This window comes from Chiloscyllium punctatum, chromosome 2, assembly GCF_047496795.1.
Source record: "Chiloscyllium punctatum isolate Juve2018m chromosome 2, sChiPun1.3, whole genome shotgun sequence".
Lineage (NCBI taxonomy): Eukaryota > Metazoa > Chordata > Chondrichthyes > Orectolobiformes > Hemiscylliidae > Chiloscyllium > Chiloscyllium punctatum.
Genome location: NC_092740.1, coordinates 46,468,446 through 46,490,475, shown reverse-complemented (window position 1 = coordinate 46,490,475; position 22,030 = coordinate 46,468,446). Strand labels below are relative to the sequence as shown.

At 40.0% G+C, this 22,030-nt stretch overlaps 1 protein-coding gene across 4 annotated transcripts in view; it reads right to left on the bottom strand.

Annotated features, from left to right (window-relative positions):
- The window catches only part of mrps27 (mitochondrial ribosomal protein S27), a 97,581-nt gene that overhangs the window by 5,505 nt on the left and 70,046 nt on the right, over positions 1 to 22,030 (bottom strand). For all 4 annotated transcript variants that reach the window (XM_072581910.1, XM_072581920.1, XM_072581929.1 and 1 more), the window contains exon 10: positions 7,353 to 7,514. In XM_072581910.1, the coding sequence (XP_072438011.1) occupies positions 7,353 to 7,514 (162 nt within the window). The remainder of the gene's footprint in view (positions 1 to 7,352; positions 7,515 to 22,030) is intronic.

Here is a 22,030-nt window from a genome sequence, read left to right as displayed (position 1 = left end):
CTCAGGGGTGACCTTATAGATGTTTACAAAATTAAGAGGGGCATGGACAGGGTGAATAGCCAAGGTCTTTTTCCCCGGGCAGAGGAGTCCAAAACTAGGGGTACAGCTTGAGGGTGAGAGGGAACGATTTAAAAGGGACCTGAAGGGCAACTTTTTCACGTAGAGGGTGCTGCATTTATGGAATGAACTGCTAGAGGAGGTGGTGCAGGAGGGAACAATGATAACATTTAAAAGGCATCTGAATAGGAAGGGTTTTGAGGGATATGGGCCAAATCCTGGCAAATGGGACTAGATCAGTTTAGGATGTCTGGTTGGTGTGGACAAGATGGTGCAAAGGATCAGTTTCTATGTTATGTAATTATGATTCTATGAGTAGATTTTATTTTGCAGTAGTTAATAGGAATTGGACATACTGCCTTAGAGTTATGTACTGACAGTAAGTTCAGTAAAATCTTTTAAAAGTGAATTGGATACCTACTGGAAAGAAGTGAATTTGGAGAACACGAGGAGAAGATTAGGTGTGTGGGACTGATTGTACAGTTCGTTTCATCAGCTACCGAAGATATCACAGGTCAAATTGGCTCCTTCTGTGCAATATAATTGTGTGATTCTCACCAACAGGATCTTGTTGCACATGTGTGAAACCAATGTTGTACAAGTAGGAGTTGCTCTGTACTAACAGGGATACTAATTATAAAGCAAAATCTGACAGAGGTTCCCACAATTCATTGCTGATCTTCACCCTCAACTTTCATCCTGAACCTTTCCAAAATCTGAATCTAATTTCTACAAACCATTTCTCCTTTCCATTATATGAGATTGTGCTATTCACTTTGGCCACTGTTGTGATCACACTTTGGAGTTGTCACGTTCTTTAACTAAGAAGCTAATTAAGACTAAAACTTTAACTCTTGAAAGCAGAAAGCAGCTCAAAAACTGTTAAGCGTTTTGTAAATTATGAATTAATTTGATGTGGATAGAACTATCAGTAATAGAATTTATGGTATGTCTGTAAGTGTGTACACGTACACACACATGTATGTGTACACATATGCTCTCTCTCCCGCCTCTCTCTATAATAAGAAGGGAGTGGTGTTTAATCTAGCTGCTGCCTGTATCTTTTGTATAGCAATCAGTATTTGGAAGATACTCTTTGACTAAAGGTATTCCCTTACTAAATAGAAATCCACTATTTGACTTAATTTTTCAATAATCTTTGGAGAAACACAAACACCTAGTGGCATAATAATTATTCTTTTAAAAAAAGAAAAATATTGTCCCAAGTGATTAGTAGCAGTTATTAGCTTAAGTTGGAGGCTCCTTGTCATTCCATAGAGAATTCATCTGTTCAACAGGCAAAAAAATTAAACATCTTCTTGGTCTTGGGATAATTGAAAGTTTGGTTCCTTCAACTTGATACCATGATAGAAAGTCAAGTGAAGCATACATATTAGCAAGAATACATCGTACTTAAGGAGAAAGTGAGGACTGCAGATGCTGGAGATCAGAGCTGAAAATGTGTTGCTGGAACAGGATGCTGCCTGACCTGCTGTGCTTTTCCAGCAACACATTTTCAGCTACATCGTACTTAAAACCAGTAGTGAAAACAGTGCCACAAATTATGACAAAATTAAAAATCACATAACACCAGGTTATAGTCCAACAAGTTTATTTGGAAGCACTAGCTTTCGGAGCGCTGATCTTTCTTCAGGTCTTTGTGAAGCAGAACCATAAGACACAGAATTTATAACAAAAGATTACAATGTCATGCAAATGAAATGATAGATCTTTTGCTATAAATTCTGTGTCTTATGCTCCTGCTTTGCAACCACCTGATGAAGGAGCAGCACTCTGAGAGCTAGTGCTTCCAAATAAACCTGTTGAACTGTAACCTGGTGTTGTGTGATTTTTAACTTTGTCCACCCCAGTCCAACACCAGCTCCTCCACATCATAAATTACAACAAGCAGTCTTTGAAAAAAATGGAATTTCTCTTGTGATTATTATGTCATCTAACCCCAAAAGGTCTCAACAGTCAAATCAATTTTTAAATTACAACCTTTGTAACAAACCTCACAACAACTCTACCATTTCTATGGCCAGCATTTTTATGTCCTTGATCCTTTAAGGATCACAGATCCCTCTTAAATTGAATGGATTCAATTCCACCACAGTCTCTGCTTTGTTAGCATCCCAGCTGTTGGTAATACTGAACAAATGATTCCAGTGAAGCCTGGCTTGATGGACCATAAATTTTATTTTTGCAATTTAGTTATTGAGGTGATCAGTCATTGAACAGGGGTGACCTTATAGAGGTTTACAAAATTATGAGGGGAATGGATAGGATAAATAGACAAAGTCTTTTCCCTGGGATCGGGGAGTCCAGAACTAGTGGGCATAAGTTTAGGGTGAGAGAGGAAAGATATAAGGAGACCTAAGGGGCAACATTTTCACGCAGAGGGTGGTACGTGTATGGAATGAGCTGCCAGAGGAAGTGGTGGAGGCTGGAACTATTGCAACATTTCAGAGGCATTTGGATGGCTATATGAATAGGAAGGGTTTGGAGGGATATGGGCCGGGTGCTGGCAGGTGGGACTAGATTGGGTTGGGATATCAGGTCGGCATGAACGGGTTGGACTGAAGGCTCTGTTTCCAAGCTGTACATCTCTATGACTACGTTCACAGGAAGCTGCCATTGTACTTCTCCCAACAGAACAAAAGTTCATGGCACAAAAGAAAATAAAAACAAAAGAGCTTTATATAAGATAATTTCAAATTATCTTATCAGAAATAGCGAAATGTAAGATTCAACTCTTATTCACAGCAATATACTTTTTAGACAATCAACATCCAGATGATTACCCTCATCTTCACAATAAAATTTCTTAATCATTTGACAAAATCACAAATGTTTCCTTTTAGTAACTTTCTGCCAATTCACCAGATATGATTCTCTCCATGTCTCTCTAGGTTAATGAATTTTCTAAACCTTTAACTACTTTGAGGGTGCTAAAACAACTTAAGACTGCCTTTCAGCTCTGATAGCCTGGAAACTGCCAGAACTAAAAAATATCCTGCTGCGAGAATTGATCTTTTCTTCTGGTCCCTGATCATTAAAAACTCACATCAACAATAAGCCACAAATATCTTAGCAGATGGCCTGTTAGTCATTGAGCTTAAATCAAATGCTTTCTCAAAAAGGCTGTATTTAGCTCACTCGTCTGAATAGTTTTCTGTGCCTTTTAAAAGAACAGATCAGACCTTCACAACACAGGAAAAAAAACATTTATCTCTATTTTAGAATCCAAGTTCCCAATTAATAATATAAATTCCATCACATAACATTATCAGTCATCATCTAAAATTTTGAGAATAAAGTAAATTCCTAAAATATCATATTCTAACAAGGTTAAATGTAAACAAGCCTGAGCAATGACAAAATATTACAATATTCAACTTTCTAGGCAGCTCAAACCACTGATCTTTCTCATTCACTTTTCTGAAATATGCTGTGTATGCTCTTATTTTACACTGTTTGCAGCCTACAAAGTTAATAAATGGGTAAAACAACTGAAGAATAGCAGAGGATGTTTGAAGAAACACTTAACACATTACAAAACAAGTATATACCCTGAGAGGCAAGAACTCCATTCACAGAGAAATAGCCATGGACAATTAGAGAGAGAAGGAACAATATAAAACAACAAATATTTACAAAAATGCAAAAAAAACCGATCCTGCTGAATGGGAAAGATACAAGGGCCAGCAAAGGGCCACAAAGCAGCTTATAAGCGCTACTATAAGGGATTATTAATGGAAATTTGCCAAGGTCACTAAAATCAATAAGAATAAATGTTATAGTTACATAAAGGAAAAGCAGATAGTCAGGAGCAATATGATGGGAATGGTGATGCATGTTACTTATATGGACTTCCAGAAGGTATTTGATAAAGTCCACATAAGAGAGTGCTAACTAAGGTAGAAACCCATGGAATGAAGGGTAAGATCCTGACCTAGGAGAAAATGAGGACCGCAGATCCCGGAGATCACAGTCGAAAGGTGTGGGGCTGGAAAGCGCGGCTGGTCAGGCAGCATTTGAGGAGCAGGAAAGTCGATGTTTCGAGCACGATTCCTGATTGAAGAGCTTATGCTTGAAACGTCGACTCTCCTGCCCCTCGGACTAGCTGTGCTTTTCCAGCACCATACTTTTCGACTAACTTACTGACCTGGCAGGGAAATTGATTGAATAGCAGGTGACAGAAAGTAGGGATAATGAGTAGGTACTCAAATTGACAAGATGTGACCAGTGGTATCCCATAAGAATAAGTCTTATAGCCTCAATTACTCACTTTTATTCCCAATTATTTATTAATGACTTGGATGATGGCATGGAAAGTCAAATACACAAATTTACTGATGACAAAGTAAGGTGGCAGTTAGAGACTGCAAACGTTAGCATAGAATTACAAAGGGATATTGAGCTGGGCAAAACGGTGATAGATGAGTTCAATGCAAGTGAGCGTGAAGTTATCCATTTTGAATCTTAAAAGGCTAGATCATTGTATTTTCCAGATGATATAAAGTTAAATACAATGGATATCCAAACACATGTAAGGGTTCAGGTGCACAGATCATAGAATACCACAAACAGATGCAGAAAGTAATCAAGGAGGCTAGTGGAATGCTGGCTATTATTTCGAGAGCACTAAAAGCAGAAGTTACTGTGTAGTTATATAAAATACTGATTTATCTGGGCATTATGTCTTAGGAAGGATCCATTAGCCTTGGAGGGAGTACAGCATAGGTTTACAAGAAAGATACCTGGACTTCAGGAGTTAAGTTATATGGGGACATTTTACAAATTAGACCTGTTTTCTGTAGAATTGAGAATATTAATGGGGTTACCTTATCAAAGTCTTCAAGATATTACCAGGAATAAATAGGCCAAATAAAGATAACCTATTTCCACTGGTTTGGGATTCTGTAACGAAGGGACATATTAGGAAGCACTTCAACACACAAAAGGTGATTTGGAACTCTCTTCCATAAACGGCAGTGAATACAGGATCCATTGTTAATTTTATCTTTGTGATAAATTTTTTTTTATTAAGTGAAAGTATTACGGGGTACGGACCAAAGGAAAGGAAATGGAGTTAGGCCATGTTCAGCTTTGATACCACTGAATGGTGGATCGGGTTCGCGGAGTTAAATGGCCTACTCATGTTCATATGTTCCAAACTTTTGTACCTTCATCAATTAAATTCAATTTCTCAGCCTGTAGTACTTAATGATATTTTGCTTCACAATTAAGTCTCAACACAACATCAAAAAGTCACAGGTAGACATGGTAGTGAAGAAGGCATTTGGTACGCTTGCCTTTATTACAAAGGGATATTGAGCTGGGCAAAAACTGTGATCGATGAGTTCAATGCAAGTGAGCGTGAAGTTATCCATTTTTAATCTTAAAAGGGAGTATAGGAGTTGGGAGTTCATGTTGCAGCCGTACAGTACATTGGTTAGGCCACTTTTGGAAAACTTCAAAGGGTTCAGAAAAGATTTACAAGAATTTTAAGGGTTGGAGAGTTCAAGCTGTAGGGAGAGGCTGAATACACTGGGGCTATTTTTTTTGAAGTGTCAGCGGCTGGGTGACCTTACAGAAATTTGTAAGATCATGAGAGATATGGATAGGGTGAATAGTCAAGGTCTTTTCCTCAGGGTAAGGCTGTCAGAGGCTTAAGATGAGAGGGGAAAGATTTAAAAGGGACCAAAGGGGCTGTACATCCATGACCCTGAATGAAGTACATGGTACCGCCAAAGCATTTTAGTTATAGAATCATAGGGTTGTACAGCATAGAAACAGACCCTTCGGTTCAACTCATCTATGTCGACCAGATATCCTAACTTAATCTAGTCCCATTGCTAGTAATCGATCCATAAACCTTTCCTATCTATATACCCATTCAGATGCCTTTTAAATTGTACCAGCCTCCACCACTTCCTTTGGTAACTCCTTCAATACATGCACCACCCACTTTGTGAAAACTATGCCCCTTAGGTCCCCTTTAAATATTTCCTCTCTCAGCATAAACCTATGTCTTCTAGCTCTGGACTCCCCCACCCCAGGGAAAAGACCTTGTCTATTTTGTAAACCTCCATAAGGTCACCCGTCAGCTTCTGAGACTCCAGGGAAAACAGCCCCAGCCTGTGCAGCCTCTACCTATAGCTCAAATCCTCCAACCCTGGCAACATCCTTGTAAATCTTTTCTGGACCCTTTCAAGTTTCACCAACATCCTTCTGATAGGAGGAAACCAGAATTGCACACAATATTCCAAAAGTGGCCTAACCAATGTCCTGAATAGCCACAACATGACCTCCCAACTCCTGTACTCAATGCTCTGACCAATAAAGGAAAGCATGCCAAAAGCCTTTTTCACAATCCTATTCTACCTGTGACTCCACTTCCAAGGAATGATGGACCTGCACTCCAAGGTCTCTTTGTTCAGCAACACTTCCCAGGACCTTACCATTAAGTATATAAGAACTGCTCTGATTTGCCTTTCCAAATGCAGCACATCACACTTATCTAAACCAAACTCCATCTGCCACTCGTCAGCCCATTGGCCCATCTGCTCTAAGGCACTAGCTAATTGTTTTGAAAAAGCAAGAAATAAAAGGGGGCAAGTAAATTTGGCAAGTTAGAAATAGCTCAATACAGCATGTCAAAATAGCAGCATTGTCATTGTTGCTAGGCCAAAAAAATCTCTAGTGACATGTGGCACATCCCTGTAGAGATACAGTGCACTGCCTTGAATCTTGATTTGCTTGTCAACATACTATTTCCCATTTGAATCAAGGTCAAGGTACTGAATGGTTGTTTTGTAATGAACACTGATGCTATTGATCACACACAAAAAAATCCTGACCAGTCACATCCATCCAAACTACTTTTTCAACAAAAGATGAGTTAACCCTATGTTTATCTAATAAATGTGATGGAAATACAACTGCTTTAATTTGTTGTATGAAAAAATTTCAAAATTAAGCATTTAAAGGTAAATGTAAAATATGCTGGAAGAGTTGCTTAAAAAAACTAAAGTAAAACAAAATTTTCTTTAGTTTTTGTAATAAATGCCTCATTGAGAAAGGTCTGAGATTAGATTCTGACATCAAATAATACATTAGGGGATACTGGGAAGGAACATTTAGTGAAACAGTGATCTCAGACTCTCCTGGGACATTTTTGCAATGCCATTTTGCACAAGTGTTTCTCGATATAATTGGTTTTAAGACTATTTCAGTTCAGTTGACTTTCAATAAACACAAAATAGAAAGAATATTGACGGAATGAGTACCTTAAATTTGTTGAGGTAATCTGTAAGTTTTGATTTCTCATTTTCATCATCTTCGTCATCTTCAAATGCAGCATCTTGTTTTGTTTCCTGTGATTCATCTGTTGCCATGGATTCACTGGTCTCAGATGCTGCCATCTCCAATATGGTTGCCATGGCATCCACCTGTAGAAAATGAGCAGCAATCTCCAGTGATTTCACCAGCTAATAAATCAGCATTTGTGGCTGGTGTTTTGGAGACTATGCTCCAGTGCCCTGATTTACTATGACTCCTTAGTTAACCAGGAACCTAAGATCATTTTTAAGTTCAGCTTTAATTGTGTCAACAACAGTCATGGAGTACATGTACAGTCTGTTTCATTTTGCAACGTACATGTTAAATTTCATCTCTCAATATTCTGCCCACTTAGATATCTTAAACTGGTTCTCACTGAGCTAATTGTTCTGGTCCCACTAATCTTCAGATTGGTTTTGTGAATCCAGATCGGTTTTGTGAATCCAGATCATTAATATGAATTAGAAACAACAAAGTTCTCTTGGTATTCAGAATAGAAACAGAATATTTAAAGCCTTGGAGATCATCGTATGGCCCATCATGTCGATTCAGCCTGATCCCACTTCCCAGCTCTTGGTCTATTGCTTTGTAGGTTATGGCATTGCAAGTACTTATCAAGGAATTTTAAAAATAAAACAGTCAGCTTTATCACCTCAACCACACTTTATGCATGAGTTCCAGACTCCGTCATCCTCTGGGCCAAACGTCTTCTCGACAGGTCTCCCAATCTTTCTGCTATTTCCTTTAAATCTCTATCCATTTTGATTAACCTCTCTGCAAAATATACACACTGTTTCAGCCTCCCCATAACTTTATGCAATTTCCCTTGAGCTTCCTGTTCCAAAAGAAAACAACAGTGGTCTCTCCAAAACAACAAAAATACCAAGTGCTAGAAGGACTGAGTGGAGAGAGAAGCAGAGTTAATGTTGCAGGTACATTTCAGCAGTCTTTTGCATGCACGAAAATGCCATGGAGTAAGACTCATGAGACTGTATTTTGGAAAGAACTGAAAAGCATTTTGTCAAGCTGCAAAAATACATTAGCAAAACAAAACACACAAGAATATGAGAAGTAGGAGTAGGAGGAGGCCTGCTCAACTCCACTTTCCTACCTGCTCTCCATATTCCTTGATCCTCTGAAAGATTGCCCTTTACAAGCTTTCATTATATCCTTTAATGGACGTTGCACAACATATGAACATAAGAAAAAGGAACAAGGAACTAGAATAGGCCATTCACTGCTTATAGCCCACTGTACTATTCAACAAGATAATGGTTAGCCTGATATTAAACTCAACTCCACATTCGTCAATACTCCCGATATCTTTCAACCCTCTGCGATAAATAGCTCCAAAGACTCTCAATCCTGTGAATGAAGAAACTTCTATTTATCTCAGTCCGAATTGATCAATCCCTTAACTTGTACCCCCATGTTGCAGATTTCCCAACCAAGGGAAAGAGCCTGAGTGCTCCCCTTCAGAGAGTTGTATGTTTCAATAAGATCACCACTCATTCTTCTATTGTATTGCAGACAGTTTAAGGTCAATGCACAATGTATAGAAACCCTCCCATCACTGGAACAAATCCATCGAATATATGTTGGGCTGCCACCAAGACAAGTGTATCCTCCCTTAAATATGGAAACCAAACCTACGTACAGTATTTCGGGTGTTATCACTCTCTTTCTGGATTCATGAGCTCTAAGATTGCTAATAAGTCCATTTGCTCTAGTTGGCAGATGGACATACAAGGCTTATGGTACTTGAAGAATTGTATAAATGGGTAGTTTGGCATTTTACTCTCTTCAGTGGCCTTCACTTTGCCACTGCATGTTTCCCACAAAGTCTCTCAATGTATTTGTTACCTTTCTGGAAAAATATTCTCAATTTTGGTCAGTCACAAGCTAGGACTCCTATGAATCATCCCATGACCTTGTGATGCTTTGAGGACACTCAAAGTATTTCCTCTGAGTTCAAGAGTCTCCTACTACAACTGAGTCCCAGGTAGAGCAGTAGCTTTGGCATTTTGGCAAAATTGTTTATTCTTGTCCTCAAATCCTTTGCACTGAACACCGACATGTTTCTTGCTTTCCTAATTGTCTGCCGTACCTGCAGGCTAACTTTCTGAATTCAGCTCACCACTACATTCTTATGGGCAACTAGGAATGGTCAATAAATGCTTGTTTAGCCAGTGGTGCCAACATCCCATGAGTGAATTCAAAAAACCTTCTTCAGTTCCACACTAGTCACTTTGAAAATGAACATTTGCAAGTTCCATGCATTTTAAAAGAAAGTTATGCTCTTCTTTCCTGAATTTTTAAAATTCACTTAGAGGACGTGGGTACTGCTGGCTGGTCAGCATTTGTCTGTCCCTAGTTGCCCTTGGGAGGGTGGTGGTGGCGGTGAGCTGCCTTTTTGAACTGCTACGGTCCATATGCTGTAGGCTGACCCACATCTTCCTTAGGGAGGGAATTCCAGGATTTTGACAGTAAGAGTGAAGCAACAGCAATATATTTCCAAGTCAGGATGGTGAATAACTTAGAGAGGAACTTGCAGATGGTGGTGTTCCCATGCATCAGCTACCTTTGTCCTCCTAGTTAGAAATAGTCATGGGTTCAGGAAGTCCTGTCTAAGGATCTTTGGTGAACTTCTGCAGTGCTGAAACACTGCTGCTACTGAGCCTCGGCGGTGGAGGAAGTGGATGTTTGTTGAGTTAGGCTGCTTTCTGCTGGATGGTGTCAAGCTTCTTGGGTGTTGTTGGAGCTACATTCATCCAGGTAAGTGGGGCAGTCAGGAGATGAGTTTCTTGCCATGTATTCCTAGCCTCTGATCTGCATTTGCATTCATTGTGCTTATGTGGCAAGTCCAGCTGAGTGTCTGGTCAATGGTAACCCTTAGGATGTTGATTATGGGGGATTCAATAATGGTAACACCATTGAATGTCAAGGAGCTTTGGTTATATCGTCTCTTACTGCCTGACACTTGTGCAGTGCAAATGCTGCTTGCCACTTGTCAGCTCAAGTCTACATATTGCCCAGATCTTGCTGCATTCAAACTTGGACTGTTTCAGTATCTGACGAGTCACGAATAGTGCTGAACACTGTGCAATCATCAGCAAACATTTCACTTCTGACCACTTACTACCAAAGTGAATAACTACAGACTTCCCCACATTATACACCCATCTGCCACCAAAGGTGATTTAAGTACAGCCAGTTTATTTAATCCCTCCTCTTTATCAATCTTTAGCCATTCAGTGTCTCAAATGCCTTTGTTTTAACCATAACTTGGAGAAATCTTTATCATAATTAAAGATCTATGCAAAGCACTCATGTAGCGTTCCAGTATGTTCCTTCTTCGCTACATACAGACCTTTTAAGGTCTGTAATTAGCTCAGTATTCACTTTACTCCTCCTCTCCTTACTTTACATGTCCATGGAAGATTTTTTGATTCACGTTTATGTTAACTGCTAGGTTCTTCTAATCCTGTGCCTTTGCTTCACCTCCTTCTATGTTTCACCTTGATAGCTTCCAGTTTTGAAAAGGATGTCGCTGGATCATTAAGCCAGAGACCTAGATAATGCTCTGTGGAACTGGGCATGAATTGCCTCACAGTAGATGGACAAAACTAAATTTTTTTTTTTAATATCTAGAACTGATTGCCAAACCCTGTCTATGATCTACAAGGCAGAAGTCAGGAGTCTGATGGAACATTTCCCACTTCGCTGCAAAACTGTTACTCCAACATCACCCAAGAAGCTTGACACTATCCATGAAAAAGCAGCCTTATTTGAATGCGCCACATACACAAACATTCACTCCCTCCATTACTGTTGAACGATAACAACAGTGATGACAGCATGTGTTATCTATAAAATGCACTCCAATAACTCAGTAAAGGTTCTTAATAGCACGTTCCAAACCCGTTACGACTTCTGACTACTGCCACCTAGAAGGACAACAGCATCAGATACATGGGAACACCCCCACTTGCAAGCTCCCCTCTAAGCTACTCACCATCCTAACTTAGAAATATGTTGCTGTTTCTTCACTGTTGCCAGGTCAAAATCCTGGAACTCCACCCTTGATTGTGCTGTGGATCTACCTACAACAAATGGACTGTGGCTGGTCAAGCAGGTAGCTCATCTGCACCTTCTCAAGGTAAATAAATGGTCGTCCAGCCAATGTACCCAAGAAGTTCTTACATTTTTGACTGCAAAATTCAAACACAAAGTTATAAGCATCAAAAATAGCACACCACACCATGTTATAGCTTATTCTTATTATTTCACAATTCCCATTACCAGGATCAAACCTCCAAAGTCAATATTTTGTGCGCAAATGGGAAACTCAGGAATATAAGGTGATAATTAAGTCCCACAAACCTGCTTCCCCACTCAATATGATCACAAATGATTTGCATCTTAACTTCACCTACCATCTTGCTTTCTTAACACCTTGACTAGCATGTATCTTTCAGTTTCGGTATTTAATTTTATCACCAACCTAAACTCCAAAGATTTTGTACTAGATTGCCCCTGCTCTTTGCATGAAAATTAATCTGTTTAGCAAATGTGTACAATCTGTTTCATGTGACAGACTTGCCAATACTATCATCTTGTGTTTGTTTGAAAGATGCTCAGAAAAAAATGAAGCAGAGTGCGAAATAACTCTTAATCTACTCCTTACCATTACTACCTGCAAGATGCAAGTAGCATAATTCAAAGAACAATTCACTTAGCGTGCTGCAGCTTTACATCATAGGAAATAAAAATCTGTAGACACTTTCAAATTTGCTTAAAATGAGTCAAGTAAATACTTCACTTCAAAACAGGGTGGCAGCAGATAGAATAACAGGATAGCTCATTGGCCCAAAATCAAACCAAGAAGTAATGTCTGGCAAGAACACAGAATGAATCCACAAGAGTACTTCACCAATGTCAATCAATATGATAAGGGCTTCCCTTCAATAATTGTCACTCTGTGCAACTACAATGTCATGATGACATTTTTGTTATGTGCTAAGCATAAGATTCTCTGTTACCAATCTAAGCTTCATTTCCAAGATGTATGGTGGGATAGGTGTTTAAATGAGGAGCTCTTTATTCACTCCCTTTGTTAATTTTCAAGCTCCAATCATTTCTAAAGAAAGGAATAATTCCAGGTTTCAAGTTAGTTTGCCGCAGGAGCTGGAATTATAATCACGAACCTTACAAGTCTTGCCAGGCGTTAATTTGCACAGGACCATGGAAGACTTTCCAGAGATACATAAAGGGCTATCCATTTGTAAAATTAATCAGTATTTTCATTTATTACAAAGAGATATGAAACATAACAGTTCACTTTAAAAGTAATTCATTAGATTTTGGAGTCAGCAGCAATCCAACTGCACCGCTGCTCAACTCTTAGGAAGTTGCCCAAAGATTGAGTAATTGCTGTGGTATGATTTTTTTCCTTTCCTGACATCAGTTTAATTCTGGCACCTAGTCAAGGGGATCGCTTCATTGCAGCAGGCAATCACAGTGAAGTAATTAATCACAACAACCAGGAAGTTAAAAGCATTTAATTACCCTTTACTTCTGATTTATGTTCTCAAAACCCCAAATTAATAATTATGCTTGGATTTAGATAGAAGCTCAAATATTAAATTAAACCAAAATGTGGAACTTTTAAGAATTATAATGAATAAATCTGACCGTCTGCAGATACAAAAATAACTTTTCTGGGTCAGTAAGGGGACTCAGCAATTATGAAGACATTTATGCCCCAGTAAATGTGGTGAAGATGGGAATTTGTTGCAGACGAATAGAGAGGTTCTGCTTTCTGCATCCAATACACAATATGTGGTGCTCTGTGTCAAACTTGAATCAGCAAGTACTTACAATTTTTTTGTCCAGTGCTTAAGTGCTCAGTGCAAGTATGGAAAAATAATTGCTTGAAACTAAAAAGGATACAAATAATTTAAACCGAGATACTGTACAGCAAATTGTATGTAGTATATTAAGAGTTTTTCGACAGGAAGACTTATCACAAACAAATAGATCTGAAATTGATGTTTCTGCCTTAACTCTCTATGGTTCAGAGTCATTGAACTAGAATGTAAGTGGCTGGCGCTCTGTATCTAGACATATCCAGACAGTTTGCTCCAGAAACTGGTCAGACCTTGTAGAAAGATGCAGGTTCTGGTCAGGGTCGATGTCACTGATAGTAGGCAGAATAAGGGGAACATATAGGAGATAAAAAAACAAGGCTTTGCAGATGTTGATACTATCTAACAGACATAATTCATTTACTACCATGTGAAGATAAGGATATAGAGGGCTAGATGGAATGCCAGAACACAGATCGTGTCATTCTGGAGCAGGAGGTTGTCCAAAGGAGGGAGAGAGTAGGTGATTTGCAATGTGGGAGTTGTAGGGGATTCAATAATTGAAGGTGCAGATAATACTTCTTTCACGGAAGATTGAGACTCCTGCAAAGTTTGTCGTTTATCTGCTACCAGCATGAGATGCATCTCAAACTAGTGTGAGTACAGAGCAAGGACCTAGTCACGGTGGTTCATATTGGAGTGAACAATCCAGGCACAAGTAGACAAGATGTCCTGCTTACAAGGTACTAGGAACCAGGTGCTGAATTAAAGAACAACTAAAGAAAGGGTTATAGCCAAAGTTCCCTTTAAATCGCATAGGTGTACACCTATACAACAATTGGGATGATACGAGGCAGGGATCAAATAGGCCACACATACACACATAGGGACTTTAAAGGAAATTTTGCAAATGTTTATAATTGTATGTTAATTTTAAACGGTCTAATCATGTAGAAAAGTCTCTAGTGCAAAGCAAGCAGGAGTTTGGAGGAGTATTCTTTATAATCTCTGGATTACTAGGTAATCCACGTGCAATTTATGTTTGGGCTAAGCAGAGTTGCAATGTGACCATGAAGCTGATGGCTTGCTGTGATGAAGAGAAAATCCATTTCACGGTCTCAGTATTGGGACACGGGTGAACTACACCCATGGGTCAGGCTGCATAGAAACTAGATTCCTGAAGGAAAGCATAAAATGAGAGCACAAAGGCAAATTAAATACTTGGTAGGCTGGTTTGGAAAAATAGCATTAATAACAGTCCAATCGCAAACAAAAGGGAAGAAAGTAGGCTAAGATGTGACCATTTAGCATTACAGGTGAAGAAAAACAAAAAAATAAAACAGGAGGGAGAAATAAAAAAAAAGGACTGAAGTTACAAAATACTGCTAAACACAAAGAATGAAAGAAGGTTGGAATGTTCTTCTGTAAATTGTTGATTTTACATCCGAGTTTGATTGACTTTTGTTAACCGAGGGTATTAAGGCTATGGTAAAAAGGCCACCAAATGAAGTCAGGCTGGAGACCAACTATGCTTGAACTAAAATGCAAAAGAAGCTTGAGTAGCTAAATAAAGTCCTCATTCTGCATTCTTGATGCAAGTAAAACAGTAAAGCTAAACCAAGATTTAGCTAGCACAAATTAATCTTTCAATAGACAATAGGTGCAGGAGTAGGCCATTCTGCCCTTCGAGCCGACACCACCATTCAATATGATCATGGCTGATCATCCTCAATCAGTATCCTGTTCCTGCCTTATCTCCATAACCCTTGATTCCACAATCCTTGAGAGCTCATCCAACTCTTTCTTAAATGAATCCAGAGACCGGACCTCCACTGCCCTCTGGGGCAGAGCATTCCACACAGCCACCACTCTCTGGGTGAAGAAGTTTCTCCTCATCTCTGTCCTAAATGGTCTACCCCGTATTTTTAAGTTGTGTCTTCTGGTTCGGCACTCATCCATCAGCAGAAACATGTTTCCTGCCTCCAGAGTGTCCAATCCTTTAATGATCTTATATGTCTCAATCATATCCCCTCTCAGTCTTCTAAACTCAAGGGTATGCAAGCCCAGTCGCTCCAGTCTTTCAGTGTAAGGTAATCCCACCATTCCAGGAATTGACCTCGTGAACCTACGCTGCACTCCCTCAATAGCCAGAATGTCTTTCCTCAAAGTTGGAGACCAGAACTGCACACAATACTCCAGGTGCGGTCTCACCAGGGCCCTGTACAGCTGCAGAAGAGCCTCTTTGCTTCTATATTCAATCCCTCTTGTTATGAAGGCCAGCATGCTATTAGCCTTCTTCACTACCTGCTGCACCTGCATGCTTACCTTCATCTCTCTGTACTGCCCTTTACCTAAACTGATTGCATTTAGGTCGTAATCTGCCTTCCTGTTCTTGCCACCAAAGTGGATAACCATACATTTATCCACATTAAACTGCATCTGACCACTCACCTAACTTGTCCAGATCACCCTGTAATCTCCTAACATCCTCATCACATTTCACCCTGCCACCCAGCTTTGTATCATCAGCAAATTTGCTAATGTTATTACTAATACCATCTTCTATATCATTAATATATATTGTAAAAGGCTGCACTCCCAGTACTGATCCCTGCGGAACCCCACTGGTCACTGCCTGCCATTCCGAAATGGAGCCGTTTATCACAACTCTTTGTTTCCTGTCAGCCAACCAACTTTCAGTCCAAGTTAGTACTTTGCCCCCAATACCATGCACCTTAATTTTGCTCACTAACCTCCTATGTGGGACTTTATCAAAAGCTTTCTGAAAGTCCAGGTACACTACATTTACTGGATCTCCCTCGTCCATCTTCAGAGTTACATCCTCAAAGAATTCCAGAAGATTAGTCAAGCATGATTTCCCCTTCATAAATCCATGCTGACTCTGACCTATCCTGTTACTACTATCCAGATGTGTTGTAATTTCATCCTTTATAATAGACTCCAGTATCTTTCCCACCACTGAGGTCAGGCTAACTGGTCTATAATTTCCTGCTTTCTCTCTCGCTCCTTTCTTAAAAAGTGGTACAACATTAGCCACCCTCCAATCTGCAGGAACTGATCCCGAATCTATCGAACTCTAGAAAATAATCACCAACGCATCCACGATTTCTCGAGCCACCTCCTTCAGTACCCTGGGATGTAGACCAACAGGCCGCGAAGACTTATCAACCTTCAGACCTAACAGTCTCTCCAACACCAATTCCTGGCAAATATAAATTCCCTTCAGTTCAGGTCCTTCAGCCACTGTTACCTCAGGGAAGTTGCTTGTGTCTTCTCCAGTGAACACAGACATGAAGTACCAATTCAATTCTTCTGCCATTTCTTTGTTCCCCGTAATATATTCCCCTGTTTCTGTCTTCAAGGGCCCAATTTTAGTCTTAACCATTTTTTTTGCCTTTTACATACCTAAAAAAAAACTTTTACTATCCTCCTTTATATTATTGGCCAGTTTACCTTTTGTACCTTATTTTTTCTCTGCGTATTTCCTTCTTAGTAATCAAATGTTGTTCTTTAAATGCTTCCCAGTCCTCCATTTTCCCACTTATCTTTGCTATGTTATACTTTTTCTCTTTTAACTTTATATGTTTCTTAACTTCGCTCGTCAGCCACGGCCACCCATGCCTTCTCCTAGGATCTTTCTTCCTTTTTGGAATGAACTGATCCTGCAACTTCTGCATTATACACAGAAATATCTGTCATTGTTCCTCCACTGTCACCCCTACTAAGGTACTGCACCATTGAACTTTGGCTAGGTCTTCCTTCATAGCTCCATAGTTCCCTTTATTCAACTGAAAAATTGTTGTTTCCGATTGTACTCTCTCCCTCTCAAATTGCAGATTGAAACTTATTGTATTATGGTCACTACTTCCCAATGGCTCCTTCACTTCAAGGTCCCTGACCAATTCTGGTTCATTGCACAATACCAGATCCAGAATTGCCTTCTCCCTGGTCGGCTCCAGCACCAGCTGTTCTAAGAATCCATCTCGGAGGCACTCCACAAAATCTCTTTCTTGAGGTCCAATACCATCCTGATTCTCCCAGTCTACCTGCATGTTGAAATCCCCCATAACAACTGTAGTAACATCTTTGCGACATGCCAATATCAGCTCGTGAGTTAACTTACATCCGACTTCCAGACTACTGTTTGGGGGCCTGTAGATAACTCCCAAGAGGGTTTTTTTTACCCTTAGTATTTCTCAGCTCTATCCACACTGACTCTACATCCCCTGATTCTAGGTCAGGGACTGAAGATCATCCCTTACCAACATGGCCACCCCACCCCCTCTGCCCGTCAGTCTGTCCTTACGATAGCATGTGTAGCCTTGAATATTCATTTCCCAGGTCCTGTCCACTTGAAGCCACGTCTCAGTTGTCCCTACAATATCGTATCTGCCAATTTCCAAAACAGCCTCAAGCTCATCCATCTTATTTCTAATGCTTCGTGCATTCATGTATAGTATTTTTAATTTGTTACTGCCCTCACCCTTCCCATCAACTCCTATTTCACTCAACCTTACAGCCTTTCCTTATACAATTACACGGTACAAGGCCAAGACTGAACGAACTGCAGACACAAATTCAGTTTGGAAGGTATGTAATGGAACCATTGCTGAGACATGATTGCAAGATAGTCAAGTCTGGAAATTGAATATACCAGTTGTAAGGTCTGCAGGAAAGGCAGAAAAAACGGTAGTGGGAAGGAGTAGCCTTCATGATTAAGGATGAAACCATAGACGATAGGTGAAAAGTATTAAAAGAGTCAAACAGATAGTGAAGATTTCATGGATGAGGGTAATGCTGCCTGTGTGGTGTACATGGATTTCCAAAAGACATTTGATACAATGCCGCAGAGCAGATATATGAGCAAAGTTAGACCTCATTGAATAAACAGAACAGTAGCAATGTGGACACATAATTGGTTGAGTGAAAAGAAAGAGAGTAAAAATTCAGGGACTTTTTTTTGGTGTGGAGGATGGTTTGTGGTGGAGTTCCCCAGGGTGGTATTGGGACTTTTTCTCTCTCTTTCATAATATATTAATGACCTTAAAACTCTTGCACAGAGGACAATCCTCAATCTTGCAGATGATACAAAACACGGTACACTGTGAGGAGGACACTGCAGAACCTCTACCTTGTCAATTTGGTGAAGTGGGCAGTTAGGTGGCCATTGAACTTCAACGTGTAGAAGAATGAGGTGATGTGTTCGGTAGGAAAGAAATAGAGAGACAGTATGAAATAAATAATCCTACTCCAAAGGCTTTGCAGGATCAGAGTGACCTGGATGTAGTCATTAAAGTTGGCAGGACTGGTGAAGAGAACATTCAATGAAAATGAATGGTATCTGACGGCTTTCTGATGAAGGGCTCCTGCCCAAAATGTTGATTTTCCTGCTCCTAGGATGCTGTCTGACCTGCTGCGCTTTTCGAGCACCAATCTAATCTTTCTTAATAGGGGTAACAAGTACAAGAGCAGAGAGGTTATACTGAACTTATACAAGACACTTGTTTGTCCTCAGCTTGAGTACATGTACAGTTCTGGGTGTCACACTTTGGAAAGGATATAAACATGTTGGAGAGTACAGGTCCGGGGATGACAAATATCAGTTATGAAGACAGATTGGGGCTTTGTTCTACAAGTGGAGAAGGCTAAGAGGAGATTTCAAAGAAGTTTTCAAAATCATGTTTGGCCTGGACAGAGTTAATTGGAAGAAATAGTTCCTGCTTATAAAAGGATCAAGAATGAGAATGTGTGGATCTGAAGTCAATTGCAAAAGAAGCAAACACCATGTGAAGAAAAAGCTTTGTCAAACAGCGAGTAGCTCGGATCTACTGCCTAGAACTGTGGTGACACCCGGTTCAATTGAGGCATTCAATATGCAAAGTTACTGTGACTAGAGCAGGAGAATGTCACAAAGTCATAATGCTTCAATGCTTCACAATGGTTCAGTGCCAGGCTTCAGCCATTTACCTTCATGACTTAGAGAAAGGAAGTTGAATAATGCACCCCAGGTTTACTGACAATATAAAACTCATTGGGACAGTTAACTGTAAGGAGGACACAAAGAGGCTACAAATGGATTTATTCAAGGAGAAAGTGAGGACTGCGGATGCTGGAGATCAGAGCTGAAAATGTGTTGCTGGAAAAGCGCAGCAGGTCAGGCAGCATCCAAGGAACAGGAGAATCGACATTTCGGGCACAAGCCCTTCTTCAGGAACGTGGAGGGGGAAAGGGGATGTGAGAAAGGGGGTGGGAGGGGAGTGAGTTGGCAGTGTGGCTGGGGAAAAGTATGAGAGATTTAAACAGGTTAAGTGAAATAATGAACAATAGGAGGCAGGTGGCATACAGTATGGTAAGATGTGTCGTTATTCACTCTTTAAGAGAAAAGTTGAATTTTTTTAATGGTAAGAAACTTTTCAATTTTTATGGTCATAAAGAATTGGGTATTCTCACTCAAGAAACACAAAATGCATGTGACACACCGTAAGCTAGATCGAAAGAGTGGCATAACAGAATAACCATAATAAATGTTCCAACTGTTTGATGCAATACAAAGTACAAAAGCAAAGAAGTTATAAATGAATCTTTATAAGATATTGGTTTACCCTCAACTGAAAATTCTGCACACTGCACTTGAGGAAGGATGTGATGCCTTCAGAGAGACTTCATCAAAGTTTCACAAGAGTAGTTTCAAGGGATGAGGAATTTTAGTTACAAGGCTAGGTTGGATTGCTCTTAGAGAAGATAAAATAGAGAGGAAATTTGATAGAGATGTTCAAAATCACAAGGACTCTGGCTGAAAAGAGCAATATTGTTCATATTGGCAGAGGTGTTGAGACCGAGAGGACACATATTTAAAGATGATTTGTAAAAGAACAAAAGGCTAGGAGAATTTAATTGCAGCAAGTAATTCATTGGATTGGAATGATGGAAACTTACTCATTCATTGCTTTAAAATAAAACTGGACCTGAAGTTAGAAAATATCTTACAGAGCTACAGGGAAAAGATAGCAGTGGAGCTAGTTGAATTATTCTTGTAATCCATTCTAGGATTTAATGTACATTAGGCAATTAGGAATGTTGGTATTTACAGCAAATGGGTTGGAGTACAAAACAGAGAAGATACAGGTTTGTGAGACCACACCTGTATACTGTATGCAGTTAAACACTCTTATCCAAGGAAAGATACATTTGTTTTGGGGGAAGTACAATGAAGGTTCATTAGATAATTCCTGGGATGAGGAAATTTAGAGACTATTTTCTGCAATTTAGGAAAATCAGAAGTAATTTCATTCAATACCAATCGCTTTCCGGGGGAGGTTGACAGAGTAGACACAGAGATTGTTCCCTGGCTGGACAGCCTAGAAATGGGAGTTAATAATTTATGATTGTAATAATTTAAGATTGACATTTCAGCAGTGTTATGAATTCATAGAATCCCTACAGTGTGGAAGCAGGCCATTTGGCCCAACAAGTCCACACTGACTCTCTGAAGAGCATCCAAACACTTTATCTACTGTGTCCATTGCTCTTGATGTGGTCTCCTCTACTTTGGTGAGGCAGAATGCCAATTCACAGAATGTTTCAGGGAACATCTCTGGGACACACGCACCAAACAACCCTGCCTCTTTGTCACTGACCACTTCAACTCCCCCACCTACTCCGCCAAGGACACGCAAGTCCTGGGCTTCCTCCATTGCCAAATCAAAGACACAAGGAAGAATACCTAATTTTCCACTTTGTGACCCTCCAACCACACAGAATCAACATCAATTTCACCAGTTTCCACATCTCCCCTTCCGTATCTCAACCCAGATCCAACTCTCCAACTCAGCACCACCCTCTTGAACTATCCAACCTATCCACCTTCCTTCCCATCTATCCGCTCCACCCTCCCCCTCTGACCTATCACCATCACCCCCCAACTGCATCTACCTATTGCCTTCCTAGCTACCTTCCCCCCAAACCTCCTATTTATCTCTGAGCCCCCTTCCTCAACCCACATTCCTGATGAAGGGCTTATACCCGAAACATCGATTCTCCTGCTCCTCGGATGCTGCCTGACCTGCTGTGCTTTTCCAGTGCCACACTTTTCGACCGAGGTACCTGGCGCTGTTAGGCAGTAGTGCTAACCACTGTGCCGCTCCAGTGGAATTCTGTATCCCAGAGGACTGCACTTGTTCAGCGTCCTGTACATTCAAGATTGAGGCAGATTGTTGAGTTATAGGGCAATCAAGTGAAACTGGGATCAGGCAGGCAAGTGGAATTAGATTGCTGATCAGCCATGATTACATTGAATAGTGGAACAGTCTCTGGAGGCTAAAGGACGTACTCCAGTTCCTCTGTTCAATTTGCAGTCACAGCTCATTCAACAAGGTATAATATTTTCAAGGGATATTTTTTATGGTGATGGTCAGGGTGGCTCAACAGTATAACAACATTTTAATTCTGAGAACATGCAGCCTTCAGAAGTTGTCCTGTTTCAGCAAAGTATAAATGGAAAATGCTGACTTGCATCACTGCCACTGCAAATTTCAGGTTTTTTTTTACAATACAGTACTACAAATATTGTTGGACTATACTACCCACACCACTTGGAAATACATAATAAACAACATTTTAGTTAAAAGTGATTATTTATTTAGTGACTAGCTTTATAAATCAAGCATCAATTCATCCAATAGTTAAGTCTAATATTTTAGAGCAGTGCATCCTATTGCCATGACCAAAAACATAACAAA